This window comes from Canis lupus, chromosome 4 (assembly GCF_048164855.1).
Source record: "Canis lupus baileyi chromosome 4, mCanLup2.hap1, whole genome shotgun sequence".
NCBI lineage: Eukaryota > Metazoa > Chordata > Mammalia > Carnivora > Canidae > Canis > Canis lupus.
The window spans coordinates 59,977,274-59,990,735 of record NC_132841.1 but is presented as its reverse complement, the minus strand read 5'-3'; the positions used below and the strand labels follow the sequence as shown (position 1 = coordinate 59,990,735).

The window sequence follows — 13,462 nt, the reverse complement described above, 5'->3', positions numbered from 1 at the left end:
GGAGTGGCCTTAGGGAGTCCTCCCTGCAGCTCCGGAGCACTGTAGGCATCAGCGAACACTGTTGTCACAGGAGGAGATGGACAGTGTTGGTGAACGTGGGCAGCTGGTTAGGGGAGCTCCATCCTATTGCCCTGCCTACCGTGCAGAGCTGCCTTCACAAGGTCGCTGGTAACTGGTCATCCTTCCTGGTTAGCGGAGTCTGGCCAGCTTGGAGTAGCCCAGTTTGGAGTACTGGAAACCGTTTTGCTCTTTGAGCTGGGGGACTCACTCACCAGACCTGATGACCTTCTGTTGGGTTGCCTTGACACTAAAGCCCTGAATGGGCAGTTGTGTGGCTGGGGCCTTGGGTGCTGCCGAAAAGGGCTGAGCATCACTGAGTTTTGCTCGACAGGCCTGGGGCCTGATGCTTCCACGTGGAAAGGGCCTCATGTTGAGGAGCTGAGGTGCTTTAGCTTTGAGTGTTTTGGTGGGAGAGCCTTTCAATGGCCTGGTTTATCTAAGCTCTGGGTGTTTGTTCTTTTAGGCTGGGCTCAGAACCCCTCAATTATCTACTTATCTTTCCTGGAATTTAACTTTGTGTCTGTGGTTCCTAAGTCCTGTTTCAGGGGATGCTATAAGTATTTCTGTATGGACTAAGCTCAGTTACTCTTCTCACTGTACTCCTAGAAGCCTCTTTAGGAGTTTTGTACTCATTTGGAAGACAGTGGGAAGATTAGATTTTTCTTTTCTTTTCTTTCTTTCTTTTTTTTTTTTTTTTTTTTTTTTGATATAAGAGAGATGAGTTAGTCACAACTTTCTCATTGATAGGTGACAAACTCCAACTGGCATGTAATCTGGAAAGAGAACTTATTCACTCATGTAACTGTGAAGTAAAAAGAACAGACTGACTTCAGGCACAGCTGGACCCAAGTGTTTAAATGATTTTATCAGGTCTCTCTCTCTCTCTCTTTCTCTTTGCTTCTTGGCTCTGCATCCTGCGGGCCGACTTCATTCTGAGGCAGGCTCTCTCCCCAGGCAGTGGCAAAGATGGCTGCCAGCCTCTCCAGAATTAAATTCAACCAGCTGAGCCCCTTTGTCTACGTGCCTCAGCAAAGTCTTGGTGTTCACTCTGAGCCATCCCTGAACCAGGTGAAGTACTTGTGGTCGCTGGATGAGGCATTTTTAATTAGCCAGACTGTGTTTACCTGGACCGTCTGGTTGGCACGCAGAAGCAGCTTCCCCAAGAAAAATCAGCAGGCTGCCACCGTTAGGAGGAGGAATGGGTGGGAGGCCAGCCAAATCACAGAGGTGGGAGGAGAAGAAAACATCTGTAAAATGAAATGCTTTGCAGGGACTTTACGAACATTTACCTTATTTCCTTCTTGGAAGGCAGGTACAGGTACAGAGTCATAGGTCTAGACCAGGCTAGTTCTATCTGATCAGTAGTGGCTCCTGAGGCTCCATGTTGAGCAGGCTTGGGGCTCAGCAGGAAGTATAGTTGTGTTCAGTTAGTGGTGTCCACCATGGTTAGGAAGGTGGGAAAGGTGACCCCACTGCCAGGTACCTGCCACCCTAGCAGATGGCGTGGCTGGTCTGGGCATTCCTGATTGCAATTTAAAAGGGGAAACGTGCCTTAGACCATCAAATGCAACTTCTTGTCAGTGGAGGAGGTTCTGAGCTGGCAGTAGGGTGCCACCCTAAGTACCGTCCTATGCATAGAGTAACCAAGATGGTGGTCAAGAGGTCTGTCAGGCCTGGGTAGGGGCTCTGCTCCTCACCATCCCAGGCAGGCCTGGAAAGAGCCAGTGTAGTCTGGCTGTCAGGGAAAGGTTATGTCTTCAACAGAAACCATGAGTGATGATAACAGTGGGATTGGGGGCTGGTGGAGGTTGAAGGAACACAGGGTTGGAAGGGAAGAGCCAGTAAGGTTTAGTACTAAGGGGATGGGTCAGAAGACATGTTTAAGCGTTGACCCTCTGAGAACCCCGTTTTTCCATCAGTCAAGTGGAGATGCTGACCATCGACCTCTTCCTGCATCTTGGGAAGGTACCAATGAGACCATAGCTGTGAATGTCTCTTGAAAGTCAACTGTAGGTTCTGTATCATTCCATTCATGGGGTGTCCAATGCATGCTAGGCACACATCCCTATATTGCTTTACCTTTGTGAGAACGCTATGAGGTAGGATTCTTTTTATTTTCTCCATTTCGTCAGTAGCAACCAGGTGGCCAAAGTTATGTCCTGACCTCAAAAGGTTAGCATTAAACAGCAAAGCCAGGGCCCAGACCTTTGTGTAGGCCTCTTTCCATTTCATGACAGTCCTTCTCGCTCCACCTTTGTCTTCCCCTTGGTAAATTCATTCATTCATTCACTTATTTATTAAGTGCCAGGTTCTACCTAGATATTTACTGAAAGCCTATATGGATTTCAGAAACTAGATTAGTACAGAATTGCATCGAATGCTTGAGCAAGAGGGGTCTGTCCCTTTGATGTTCTCTTTTCTAGAGAGGGACAGTGAGAACTGGGAGGACAGGTGACTGTGAAGTGCACACGTGGTAAAGGATGCATAGTGAGTATGCACAGCCCCAGAATCCAGGCTCTGTCACTGCAGCCTCCCTTCTTCCCCCTCCTGCTTCCTACCACTCAGTGACTCTGACAGTGTGCTCTAGGCCAAGGACTAAGCTTGACAATTTGCTGATTGCAGTCAGGAAAGTGGAGCCACCAGTTTTTCCTGAAGATGCATTCTTTCTTAAGCAGAGAATCGATTTCCAACAAGATACACAGGCTTCCAATGAAGCCACTTATGTGAATCTGTACAAAACACCATTAATCCACTGCTAGGGCCATTTATCTCCCTGGCTTAGGGCAGCCGCAGCCTTTTCAGATCAGGGATATGATGCTGCTGGAGGAATGGGTACAGAAGGCTCAGCAACCAGAGGGACATCCCATGGCATGGGTGTAAGCAGACCATTGGTGGGGACCAGAGATGGCTGGCCATCTGCATGAGTCCAGTATACAGCACAGTGTTTGTGGCCCCAGACCTGTCCCTGAACTTGCCATGTGACTTGGATCTTTCTCAGCCCTTATCTGAAAACCCCCCGCCTTCCCGCCTGTAAATGGGAATATAAATGGTCTTGAATGCTCCTGTCCACTTTCAGAAGCAGATGCCAGGCAATGGCATAAGCTTTGCAGGGAGCAAAAAGACTTGGCTTTTAATCTCTGCTTCCCTGTTCTGGGACCCTGGGTACTGTGGGTTGAGTTGTGTCTTCTGAAAGAAGATAGGTTTGAGCCCTAACCACACAGCACCTAACCCCCAGCACCTCAGAAAATGACCTGATTTGGAGATAGGGTCTTTACAGAGGTCAGCAGGTTTAAGTGAGGTCATTAGCAAGGACCCTAATCCAGTATGGCTGGTCTCCTTATCAAAAGAGGAAAGATAGGCACCCACAGAGGCAAGACGATGGGAAGGCATATAGGGAGAAGGCCACAAGCCAACAAGAGTGGCCTCAGAAGGAGCCACCCCTGCCAACCGCTTGAGCTCAGGCTTCTAGCTTCCAGACCTGGAAAATAAAACATTCCTGTTGTTTAAGCTCCTGGCCTGTGGTGCTTTGTGATGGCAGCCCTGGCAGGCTGATCTGAGGGCCTGGATCTCCAAGTTCTCTGATGAATAACATGGGGACAATGATACCTGCCCTGCAGGGTTGCTTTAAGAATCAGATGCGAGGACACTTCTAAGGCATGTAGTGCGGCCCTGGCTTTTGGTAAGCAAGCATTTGTTGATGACCATGGATGTGAGTCCTGTGTTGTGCCCTCCAGCTCCGCTAGGGGGCCTGCAGAAGAGCCCGGGATGGAGCAAGGCCTCAAGTCAGACCTTTCAAAGAGAACTGGGTCACCCAAGGCACCCCTTCAAAAAGCCTCTCTAAATATGGAGAAGGCCAGAGAAATTACTATTAATGCAGTTCTTAATGGTTTTTAGCCAGAGAGTGGCCTCAGCCCTAATCGACAAGGCCGCGAAGCTGAGGTTTCTTTATTTTTATGTCCTAGGTACACTTTGAGTATGTTGTGCTGCTGTGGATAATCCATAAGTGCAATAGTCACGGCCATTTAATGCGTGTTTGGTAAAGGAGGCGGCATGGTTTGGATGGGAAGGACACTCACTGGATGACCCCGAGCAAATCCATTAGTCTCCCTGGGCCTCGGTTTCCCTTCCTGTGAAGTGAAGGAGGGAGACCAAGCAGGCCAGGAATTCTGAAGCTTTGTGAGAAGGCCTGGAAGTTACATATACATTTCTTGCATGTGCATGCGTTGCTCAGACATGTTTTATGGGCAACATAAAGGCTATCCACAGCTCTTGTCTGGTTCCCGAAGGGGCCTCTGACTCCCAGATTGTCTGCAGTGACTCTCCTGGACAACCTCTCAGGGCTGCCAATTCCTGGCCAGTCTGGGATTCTGAGACTCTGATTTTAAAGTGGTTTCTAAGCCTCAAGAAGCAGGTCCTACAAATGTGGCTTTGCTGAGTTCCTGGGATGAGAGGGATCGGGGACATAGAAAGAGCTCCCAGAGAGCTCATTGCTAAAGGCTTTGCTGACCGGGGGGACCCCAGCTGCCCAGTACTCATGAGTCTGCTCTGGCCCTCACTGCAGCAGAGTGGGATCTCATAGCCCGCCACCTGTCCCTCTCCTGGATGCTCGACCTGCCTAACCTATCTGCCTGCGCCTCTGTGCTGGCCCCACCCCCATCACACTTGGAGTAAAACCCAAATCCCTTGCAATCCCTCCCTGATCCGGCTTCCACCTGCCTCTCTGGAGGCATCTTCCCCCATCTCCCCCTCGCTCCCCGAGCTGCAGCCTCACTGACCTCTGGTCAGTGCTTTATGCTCTAGCCTTGGCCCACGCTTGGGTCTTGGCCTTGCCGGGCCCTCTGCCTAGAACATTCCTCCCCACATCTTCCACTGCCTGACTCCTTCAAGTCTCAACTCAGAGTCAGCTCTTCCAGGAAGCGTTTCCTGAGCCCCCACTATCCGAGACTTCCCTTCCCTCTGTTACCCTCGCTCAGCACACCTGGCCTGTTTCCTTCAGAGCACCACCACCACCCATAAGGAAGTATTTATGTGTTTTTCCCCTCCTAAGATGCCAACTCGTGAAGGAATAAACTGTCTTACATATCTCGGGGCCCGGCTCATTGTAGCATTTAATAAATGCGGGAGCACACTCACCAGCACGGCTAAAATTAAAATGACTGACACCACTAAGCACTGGGCAGGGTGTGGAACAGTTGGCATTCTCAGCACAGCCGGTGAGCATGTACTATGGCACAACAGTTTTGGAGAATGGTTTTGTAGTTTTTAAAAAGTCACATATGCTGACTCTGTGACCCAGCAGTGCCACTCCATTTACCCAAGGGGGCTAAAGGTGCATGTCCACACGAAGATGTGTACACACATATTGCAGACTTTGTTCACAATAGCCAAAAACTGGAAATAGACCATCTAGCTGCATCCCCACAGTCTGATGGGACAAAGAGGGGAAGGAAGCCCCCGGAGGTGGCTGAGAATCCACCCAAGTGTTTCCTGCAGCCAGGGCAACTGAGTGGTGGTGGCCAGTAGTAGTAGTAGGGTGTTGGGAGGGGCCTGCAGCGATCCCAGGGATGGCCCTGGAGACAGAGGCTCGCAGAGCACCCTGGTGTCTGGTCTGAGAACAGGGGACCAGCCACTTGAGAGAACCTGGCGCTGGTGGTGCCCATGGATACAGAGTTCTCGCAAAACACCAATTAAGACATTTGACCCAAATTCGGATAAAAGCCTTTTTCCTGTGTCAAGTTGAGCTAATAATATACATTTGTTCATAATTTATGAGGCTTAGTAAGTGGGAACAATTAAGGAAAAGGCCTGTGCAAAACCTATTTCTTTTAAGCGTTACATAGGCCTTTTCTTGTTCTCGAAGACAGGTCTACGCTCTCTGACTGCCATGAAACACTTTTTTTTAAAATTATTATTATTTCTTACTTTTATTAGTACTGTTACTACCATTCATGGAGCGTCTCCCAAGCCAGGCTGTAGCATTGCCTTGTTTAATCTTAACTCTGTGAGGCAGGTTTTGTCCCATTCTACAGATGAGGCAGTTGAGCTTCGGAGAGGAGAAGAGCTGTGCCCCAGGTTTCATAGCTGGCACATGGGGATTATGATTCAAGTCTACCAGCCCCCAAGGCCTGTGGTGTATGCCGTTTCTGGGTCAGCCTCCCAGCTCAGGCTGTTTGTCAATCTGCAGGGCAGCCCTTCTACGGGTGGTTGTTCAAAGTGCGAGACCAGGGTCAGAAAGCCGTTGCCTTCTGATGAGTTGGCTTGGAGTTAGGCCTGAGAATCTGCATTGTCTCTAACACGTTCCCAGGTGGTGTTGACCCTGCCGGTCTTGGGACCACACTTTGAGATAGGCTGGGTCAGTCAGGGCTGCCACCATAGTCCTCTGGGCCTCCCCCCAACCCCGTCCACTGCGGACAGGTGGATTTATAGCCTTGTAGACCTTTTCCTGTATGTTTGCTACGTATTATCACACACAGAGAGTTGTATAGTTGGATTTTTCTCTTTACATGCGTGGGATAATATTCTACATGCTATATTCTACAATTTATTTCCACTTGACATGTCTTGGGCATATACCTCTGCCTCATTCTTTTTAGATGCACCGTGGTATTCCATGCTACAGTGATTATGGTTTTATTTACCTATGTCCACGGACAGGTGGTCTTCCACATTTTAGACTTTACACATAGTCCGATAAAATCCCTGAGAACATAAATGAGTATTTCTCCAGAACATCGTCATCCCTCAATAATGTCGGCCATTATTATTACTGGGTTTTGTTTCATTATTAACATTGAATTCCAGAAATCCCCTTTCTGGTGGGGACAGTAATGTACATGAGTATCTATTTACAGCTTCTAATGAAGTTTTCAACACAACAGTTCTGATAAGAGGAAAGAGGTGCTATGGGAAAAGGGCTTTGAGGGATGTGTAGGAGTGCAAAGGAGGAGGGGATGGAGCAGCAGGCAGGATTTGTATTGCCAGGGCCTGGCTTAGCTCCTGGTAGATTCAACCGTTGCAGGAGGGTGAGGCCTACCTTGCCATTCCTTGGTCACGTGGCAAAATCAGGCCTTGACCGAGAGCTGCCAGAGATCCAGGCCGGCAGCACCATGAGTTAAGAGGGTCTGTGCCTGGGTCCAGCCAAGCCCAGCTCTGACTCAACTTCCTTCTTCCTGTCTCTTCAGAGTGGGGTGTCTGGGGAGGAGCAACTCTGCGCAGACTTTCCTGAGCTTGACCTCTCCCAGCTGGACGCCAGTGACTTTGACTCAGCCACCTGCTTTGGGGAGCTGCAGTGGTGCCCAGAGAACTCTGAGACTGAACCCAGCCAGTACAGCCCCGATGACTCCGAGCTCTTCCAGGTATGTCCTCTGAGCCTCCAGGTAGCTCTCTGCTCCTAAAAGCCTGGCTCTGCCCCGTACCACCTTCTTTTGCATTTGCTCATGCAAAAAAGTCTTATCACCCACCAAAGCTCTTGGGACCCTGCCTCTTATCGTGGATCTGCTCTTGATCTTGGGAGTTCTTACCCCTTGCTGGGCCCGTTACCACCCCTGGACAGCGAGGATGGGGAAGAGCTGCTCCTGCTATGCCCCCCAGTCAGAAATGAGCCCCTCCGTGGGCCCGGGTGGCTTAAAACCCCAAGACCCTCCTACCCTCTATTACCTCACTGAATTCTCATCCCTACCCTGTGAGGCAGGCATGATTATAAACCCATTTCATATATGAGGAGACTGAGGCTTGGAGAAGTTAAAAGTCATGTGCCTGGGGCGATTTACCTAGTCAGTAGCTGAGCTAGATGCAAACCCAGTCTGCCTCCCTCCTGAGCCAGGGCTTTGTAACCACGGCTACGCCATATTGGAGATGACTCACATGTATTGAACAACTGCTCTGTGGCAGGACTGTCCCTGTTGTGTCTATTAACTTATTTAATTTTCTTAACAACTCTTAGAGCAAATACAGTTGTCTCCATTTTTCAACTGGAGCCCAGAGATTCTTTAAAAAGAGGCAGTGCCAAGAACTGTGAACATAAGGCCTCTTACCTTATGCGCTCTGCGTCCAGTCTCAGGGCATGTGATGGGTGACATTTCCTTTAAGAAGCCCTCAAGTATGGAATAATAAGTCTGGGATTTGCTTCAACATACAGCAAGCTCTGCTTGCATTTGCGTATGTGGGTGTGGGTGTGTAGGGGAGGGTGTATGGGAAATAAGATTGGCCGTGTTGAAACTGAGTGATGGGTACAATCGGATTTATTATTATTTCCTTGAAATATGCTCCCCTATAAAGACTGGGGGGAGAACCCTTAGTCCCCGTGCCTGTCTGGCAATATAATACTAATAAACAACAATTTAACCTACTATTGTGCCGTGCTCGTATGCCGTGAGCATCATCTCAGATAGTCTCAACAGATTGTAGCATTCCTTCTAGAAATGGAAGCTCCCTCTGTGTGTCAGACACTGTGCTGTCTACAATCTAGAGAGAAAAGTGACCCTAGATCAGTTAACACCAAAACTGTGGTCATGGTGACACGTGCGCAAAAGAAACGCACCAGGTGTGAGAAGGGGATCTAAAGACTGGGTGGTCAGGAAAGACCTCTCTGAGGAGGCCGTGCTTCAGTTGGAGGATGGTTGGAGGAGCCCTGTGAAGCTCAGAGAGCAGAGACCGAGCTTTCCAGGCAGAGGAAGCAGTAAGCGCAAAGTCCGGGAACAGGAAAGCTGGCTATGTTGGAGAACAGAAGAGCTGGCAGGTAGCAGCTAAAGGGATTGTGCCAGAGGGTAGTCGGAAAGGTAGGCAGGGTCCAGATCATGCATGCAGGGTCTCGGGGGCCATGGTAAGGGGTCTAGATTTTTCCTGAGACTATCCTAACCTATAAAGAAAGGACTATTAATAACCATTTTATAGGTGAGGAAAGTGAAATTCAGAGAGGCTAAGTAACCTACGCCAGGTCACACAGCGAGCAAGGGTCAGTGAAGATCTGAGGAAGCCCTGCCCCTCGCTGCTGTACAGCTTCTCTGCCAACCGTATGCAGAGCAGCAGGGCTGGGCTCTGGTTTGGGCTAGGTCCAGGGACCTCCATTCTTTATTTGAACAATAGAGATGAGACCTACACTACGCTGCTTTACCCCCCTCCCCCCCGGGGGTGTGTGTGGCTCACTTCCAGAAAATACCTTCAGGCAGGGAGGGCTGATGAGCAAGAGAGGTTGAGATGGTGCATGGAGAACCCCACCCGAGCTGTACGGGCTCCCTGCTTCCTCAGAAAGGAAGCCAGCCCCTGCCGAGATCCCACTGTGCGCCTGAAATGGCCTTGGACGCCAAGTGAGCCTGTGTGGCCCCCGGGTTCCCAGCCCCACAGACGGAGAGGACCTTGGCCGACCTCTGCCCACCCAGCCCCGCCCCGGTCGTGGTCGGCACACCCCACCTGCCCTCCTAAGCCCAGGCCAGCGCCACCCATTCCCCACAGATGCGCCCCTGTGCGTGTGATGGTGTGGTCAGTGGCTGTCCCCCTGCCACACACACATCCTAAACCCCCTGACCTGGGGTCACGATGGCACCATGCGCTATTATATTCCCGGGCTCTGCGCAGAGCCCCGCACTCTCCCAGGGCTTCATGAATAGCCACCAAGTGGATAATCCCCTTCAAGCTGTCGTGTCGCCTCCTTAGGCAGTCGGTGAGTTACTTCCTCTCCCAGGCGCCATCTGTGTGGCGTGCCCGTCTCCCTGTGCCCCTTGGACGGTGAGCCCCGGGGAGGGCAAACTGCGTCTGGTTAGGCTCTGGGGGCGTCGTACGTGGTGAGGACTCGCTCTCGCTCTCGTGCGTTGAATGAAGAAGCTGATTGTGAAGCTTTCTTTCCTGTCAAGGACCAGACGTCGTGGCCCGTTCCACCGGCCTCAAGCTGGCGTCGTGGCTTCTCCCGCGGCCACAAGCTCAGCTTTCTCATTTGAGCGGCGGGAACCCTGGAGCCACCGCCTGGGTCCGAGCTGTGTTCCCCCAGGCAGATGGCACCATTGCTATGGAAACAGACCTCGAGGCAGCGTGACAGGGTGAACAAGTCCTCGAGGGCAGGGAGGGATGGTGGCCTCGATTTTCTGTCTTCCCAGAGTCCTCAGGCCAGGGCCACAACCATCACCAAGTATTTTTGGAGGAAGCAGGCACCTGGTTGTCAGCTTGCTGTGTGGTCGTGGGCAAGTAGCTCCCTGGGGAAGGAACGTGGTGGATTCAGTCAGTGGTTCTTGGTCTGTTGAGGGGAGGGTCCCCGTCGCAGTTTTCTGATGGAATCTGTGGGCCCACTGCCAGAAAAAAAGGGAGGAAAAAACTGATTTCCTGGGTTTTCTGGAGCCCAGTTGAGCCCCCTGGCTGGAGGGTGGGGGTGGGGATTTCTGAGTGTTCTTCTGGCCCTCGAAGCAGAAATCCTGTTCTCTGTCATTCCTTCAGGCCCCTCCTAGGCCTTCAAAGTGAAGCATTTTCCCTCGGATTTCTTTCTTTTTTTTTTTTTTTAATTTATTTATGATAGTCACAGAGAGAGAGAGAGAGGCGCAGAGACACAGGCAGAGGGAGAAGCAGGCTCCATGCACCGGGAGCCCGACGTGGGATTCGATTCCGGGTCTCCAGGATCGTGCCCTGGGCCAAAGGCAGGCGCCAAACCGCTGCGCCACCCAGGGATCCCTCCCTCGGATTTCTTCAAGTCTTTTTCCTCCTTTTTCCTCCGGCTTGAGTGCAGCTCAGGAAGGCTGGGGTGGGGTTGAGTCTATTAATATCTCTTCCTTCCCTGATTAACTCTCCATTAATTTGCACTCCGCTTCCAAGCAGAGCAGGAGAGCCTGGCCAATGGGCCCAGGAAGAGGAGAGGATGGCGCGGCCCCCCGTGATGTATCATCCTAGGTGCTGACGGACGCCGTGGACGCTGTGGGCAGAGGGGCCTTCCTTCCTGGCAGGGTCAGCGCTTCCAACCCTGTCTGTCTGGCTGTTCCCGAGCTGGAGCAGCCCAGGGTGGGCTGAGGAGAGGGAGGAGGCCTTTTGTTACTCATTTTGTTTTGGCTCAGCCTGTTGGGTGCTTCCTGAGGTCTTTGCCATTTTGTATTCATTTTCACATGGTGCCTGGTACACAGTACATCCTTGACCACCACCCTGACTTGCTGTGTGACCTTGACAAGTTTGTTTCCTGGACTTTCATTTCTCCGCCTCCACAACCCCACCCCTACACCCCCCCCCCCCCCCCCCACCATCACCAGTGACAAATAGATTTCCTCATGAGGAAATGAGGAATGGCAGTTATTGCTTGGAGGGCTCTGTTACAGGTGCTGGTATGGGAGGGGCCTTGGTGATGCAGTCAGTTAAGCATCCAACTCTTGATTTCAGCTCAGGTCATGATCTCAAGAGTTGTGAGATCAAGCCCTGCATTGGGCTCTGCGCTGGGCATGGAGCTGATTGGGATTCTCTCTCTGCCTCTGCAGCTCCCTCTTAAAAAAAAAACACAAAGAAAGAAATATAGAACGATAGATACTGGTGTGGAAAGAACAAGAGCCACAATTGGGTAGTGATATAGGGGGGCAGTGGCACACAGGACCCCATGCTTAACATCATTGGTTACTATGTGATCCCTGAGGGATCCAGCTCTGATGTGTGTGATAATTCATAGTATTACCACTGGACCACTGGCTCTTGTCCCTGTGAGAAAGGGGACTCTTATTTGATCCAGCACTGGTGACATCATTTCTGAATAACTTCCCTCTAGAATCTCTCCCTTGAGGCGCTAGCTAATCTGTTCCAGTGGCCAGAATGCATTGTTTGGTACATTTTTCCTTGTATTTAACAAATCTGCCCAGGTGCCACCTGCCCCAGGCACTGGGCTGGGCTGGGCTTGGGAGCACCCTCCAGTCCAGATCTGGCCTTCCTAAGCAGACAGTGGTGGTGGGGTGGGGGAGTCATGTTTTCCCATTTTACAGAAAAAGCGGCAAGGCTTAGAAGAGGGAACCGATTTGCTGGCAACCACCCTGTGGTGGTGGAGCCCCGTGTTGTCAGCCCCCAGAGTGGTCATTGGGTCCCTGGTTCCAAGGTCTTAGTTAACTCCCTGTCAGGCTAAACAGACCACTCTGGGAATATAGGGGACTCTGGCTTGAGGGTGGTGGTTGTGTGTGTGTGTGGGTGGGGTGGGGGGGCGGGGGGTGGTAGGGGGTGAGAGGAGCAAGCAGTCAAATGAGCCCATCACATTCTTAAGCCAGAGTCCACAGGCCAGGATCTGCCCTTGTGTGTCATTCCCACCCCACCCCCCACCTCTTCCACACACATACTCCCCGGGGCCTGGGTCAGGCCCGACCAGAACCTTCTTTTGACCCTTCTTTTATTTTAGCTCCAATCCAAAAGCTACAAGCACATTTGTTCTCTTCACTCCATGTTCCCCCTCTTTGAGTTACTCAGCTGCCTCACTGGTTGCAAGGCCCGGAACAGATTCAGTGCAGCCAAAAAGGCTGTCACGAGATGCGTATTTCAGATGCACTTCCTGAAGGAAGGATAAACAGCCTGACCTGGGAAAGAGTGCTGGCGGAGGCATCATGTGACAAAAGGCGCCTCCTGCCAGAACAGGCCTGGCAGCCAGGGCTTACTGAACGAAGTGCTTGGCGCCTCACCTGGAAGCTACGTGATTGCCATGCTCCAGGGCCTCTGGGCATGGGGGCCACTGGGCTGGTGTCTGGGGGTGGGCTGGCAATCTATGTGCTGACCCCCGTCATTATAGGTCTTAGACATCGGAAAGGCTCAACTCTTGGCTGATGTGGGCCATGGTGGAGGTCCTGCCTCTGTCCCGGATTTGTTATATGACCCCAGACACCTGGTTCAACCTCCAGGAGCCTCAGTTTCTCCAACTGCAAAACAGAGATTAGAGTAGAACTCCTCTCCTAGAGGTTGTTGTGAGGTTTACCCAAGGCGGTATTCATGAGGCCTGGATGCTCCTCTCCTTGGCCCCCAGTGTTTATCCCAGACTTTGGCTCTATATTTTTTTCTCTGCCTGGGGTCTTTGGTTCTCCACCCTCCGCCTGGTGCCCGCATGCCTTTTGGGCCTCAGTTGAAATGCCAGCTGCTCAGAGCAGTTGTCTGTGACCACCCTAACTTGCTTGTAAATCTTCACCACGTTCTTCTCCATGGCAACTTCCTTTTACTTTCTTCCTAGATTTTCATTCTCTGAAATGATCTCGTTTGTTCCCTTTCATAAGTCTGTTCTCTGCTGGAGAGGAAGCTTCATGAGGGCAGGGGCCACACCTGTCTTGGCAATGCGGTAGGACGAGTGCCCAGACGGTGCCAGGTGCAGAGTAGCCATTTAGTACATGCATGTCAGGGGAGGGAGGGAGGAGAGCCTGCCGTTGCCTCCACCACCACCATCATAGTGGCAATGGTAGTGGCAGGACCGAGCACTTATCAT

At 51.4% G+C, this 13,462-nt stretch overlaps 1 protein-coding gene across 3 annotated transcripts in view; it reads left to right on the top strand.

Annotated features, from left to right (window-relative positions):
- The window catches only part of PPARGC1B (PPARG coactivator 1 beta), a 106,678-nt gene that overhangs the window by 72,009 nt on the left and 21,207 nt on the right, over positions 1-13,462 (top strand). For all 3 annotated transcript variants that reach the window (XR_012030074.1, XM_072824557.1, XM_072824556.1), the window contains exon 2: positions 7,242-7,415. Coding sequence is in view for 2 of the 3 variants with exons in the window: in XM_072824557.1 (XP_072680658.1) it covers positions 7,242-7,415 (174 nt within the window). In the remaining variant the exon portion in view is untranslated. The remainder of the gene's footprint in view (positions 1-7,241; positions 7,416-13,462) is intronic.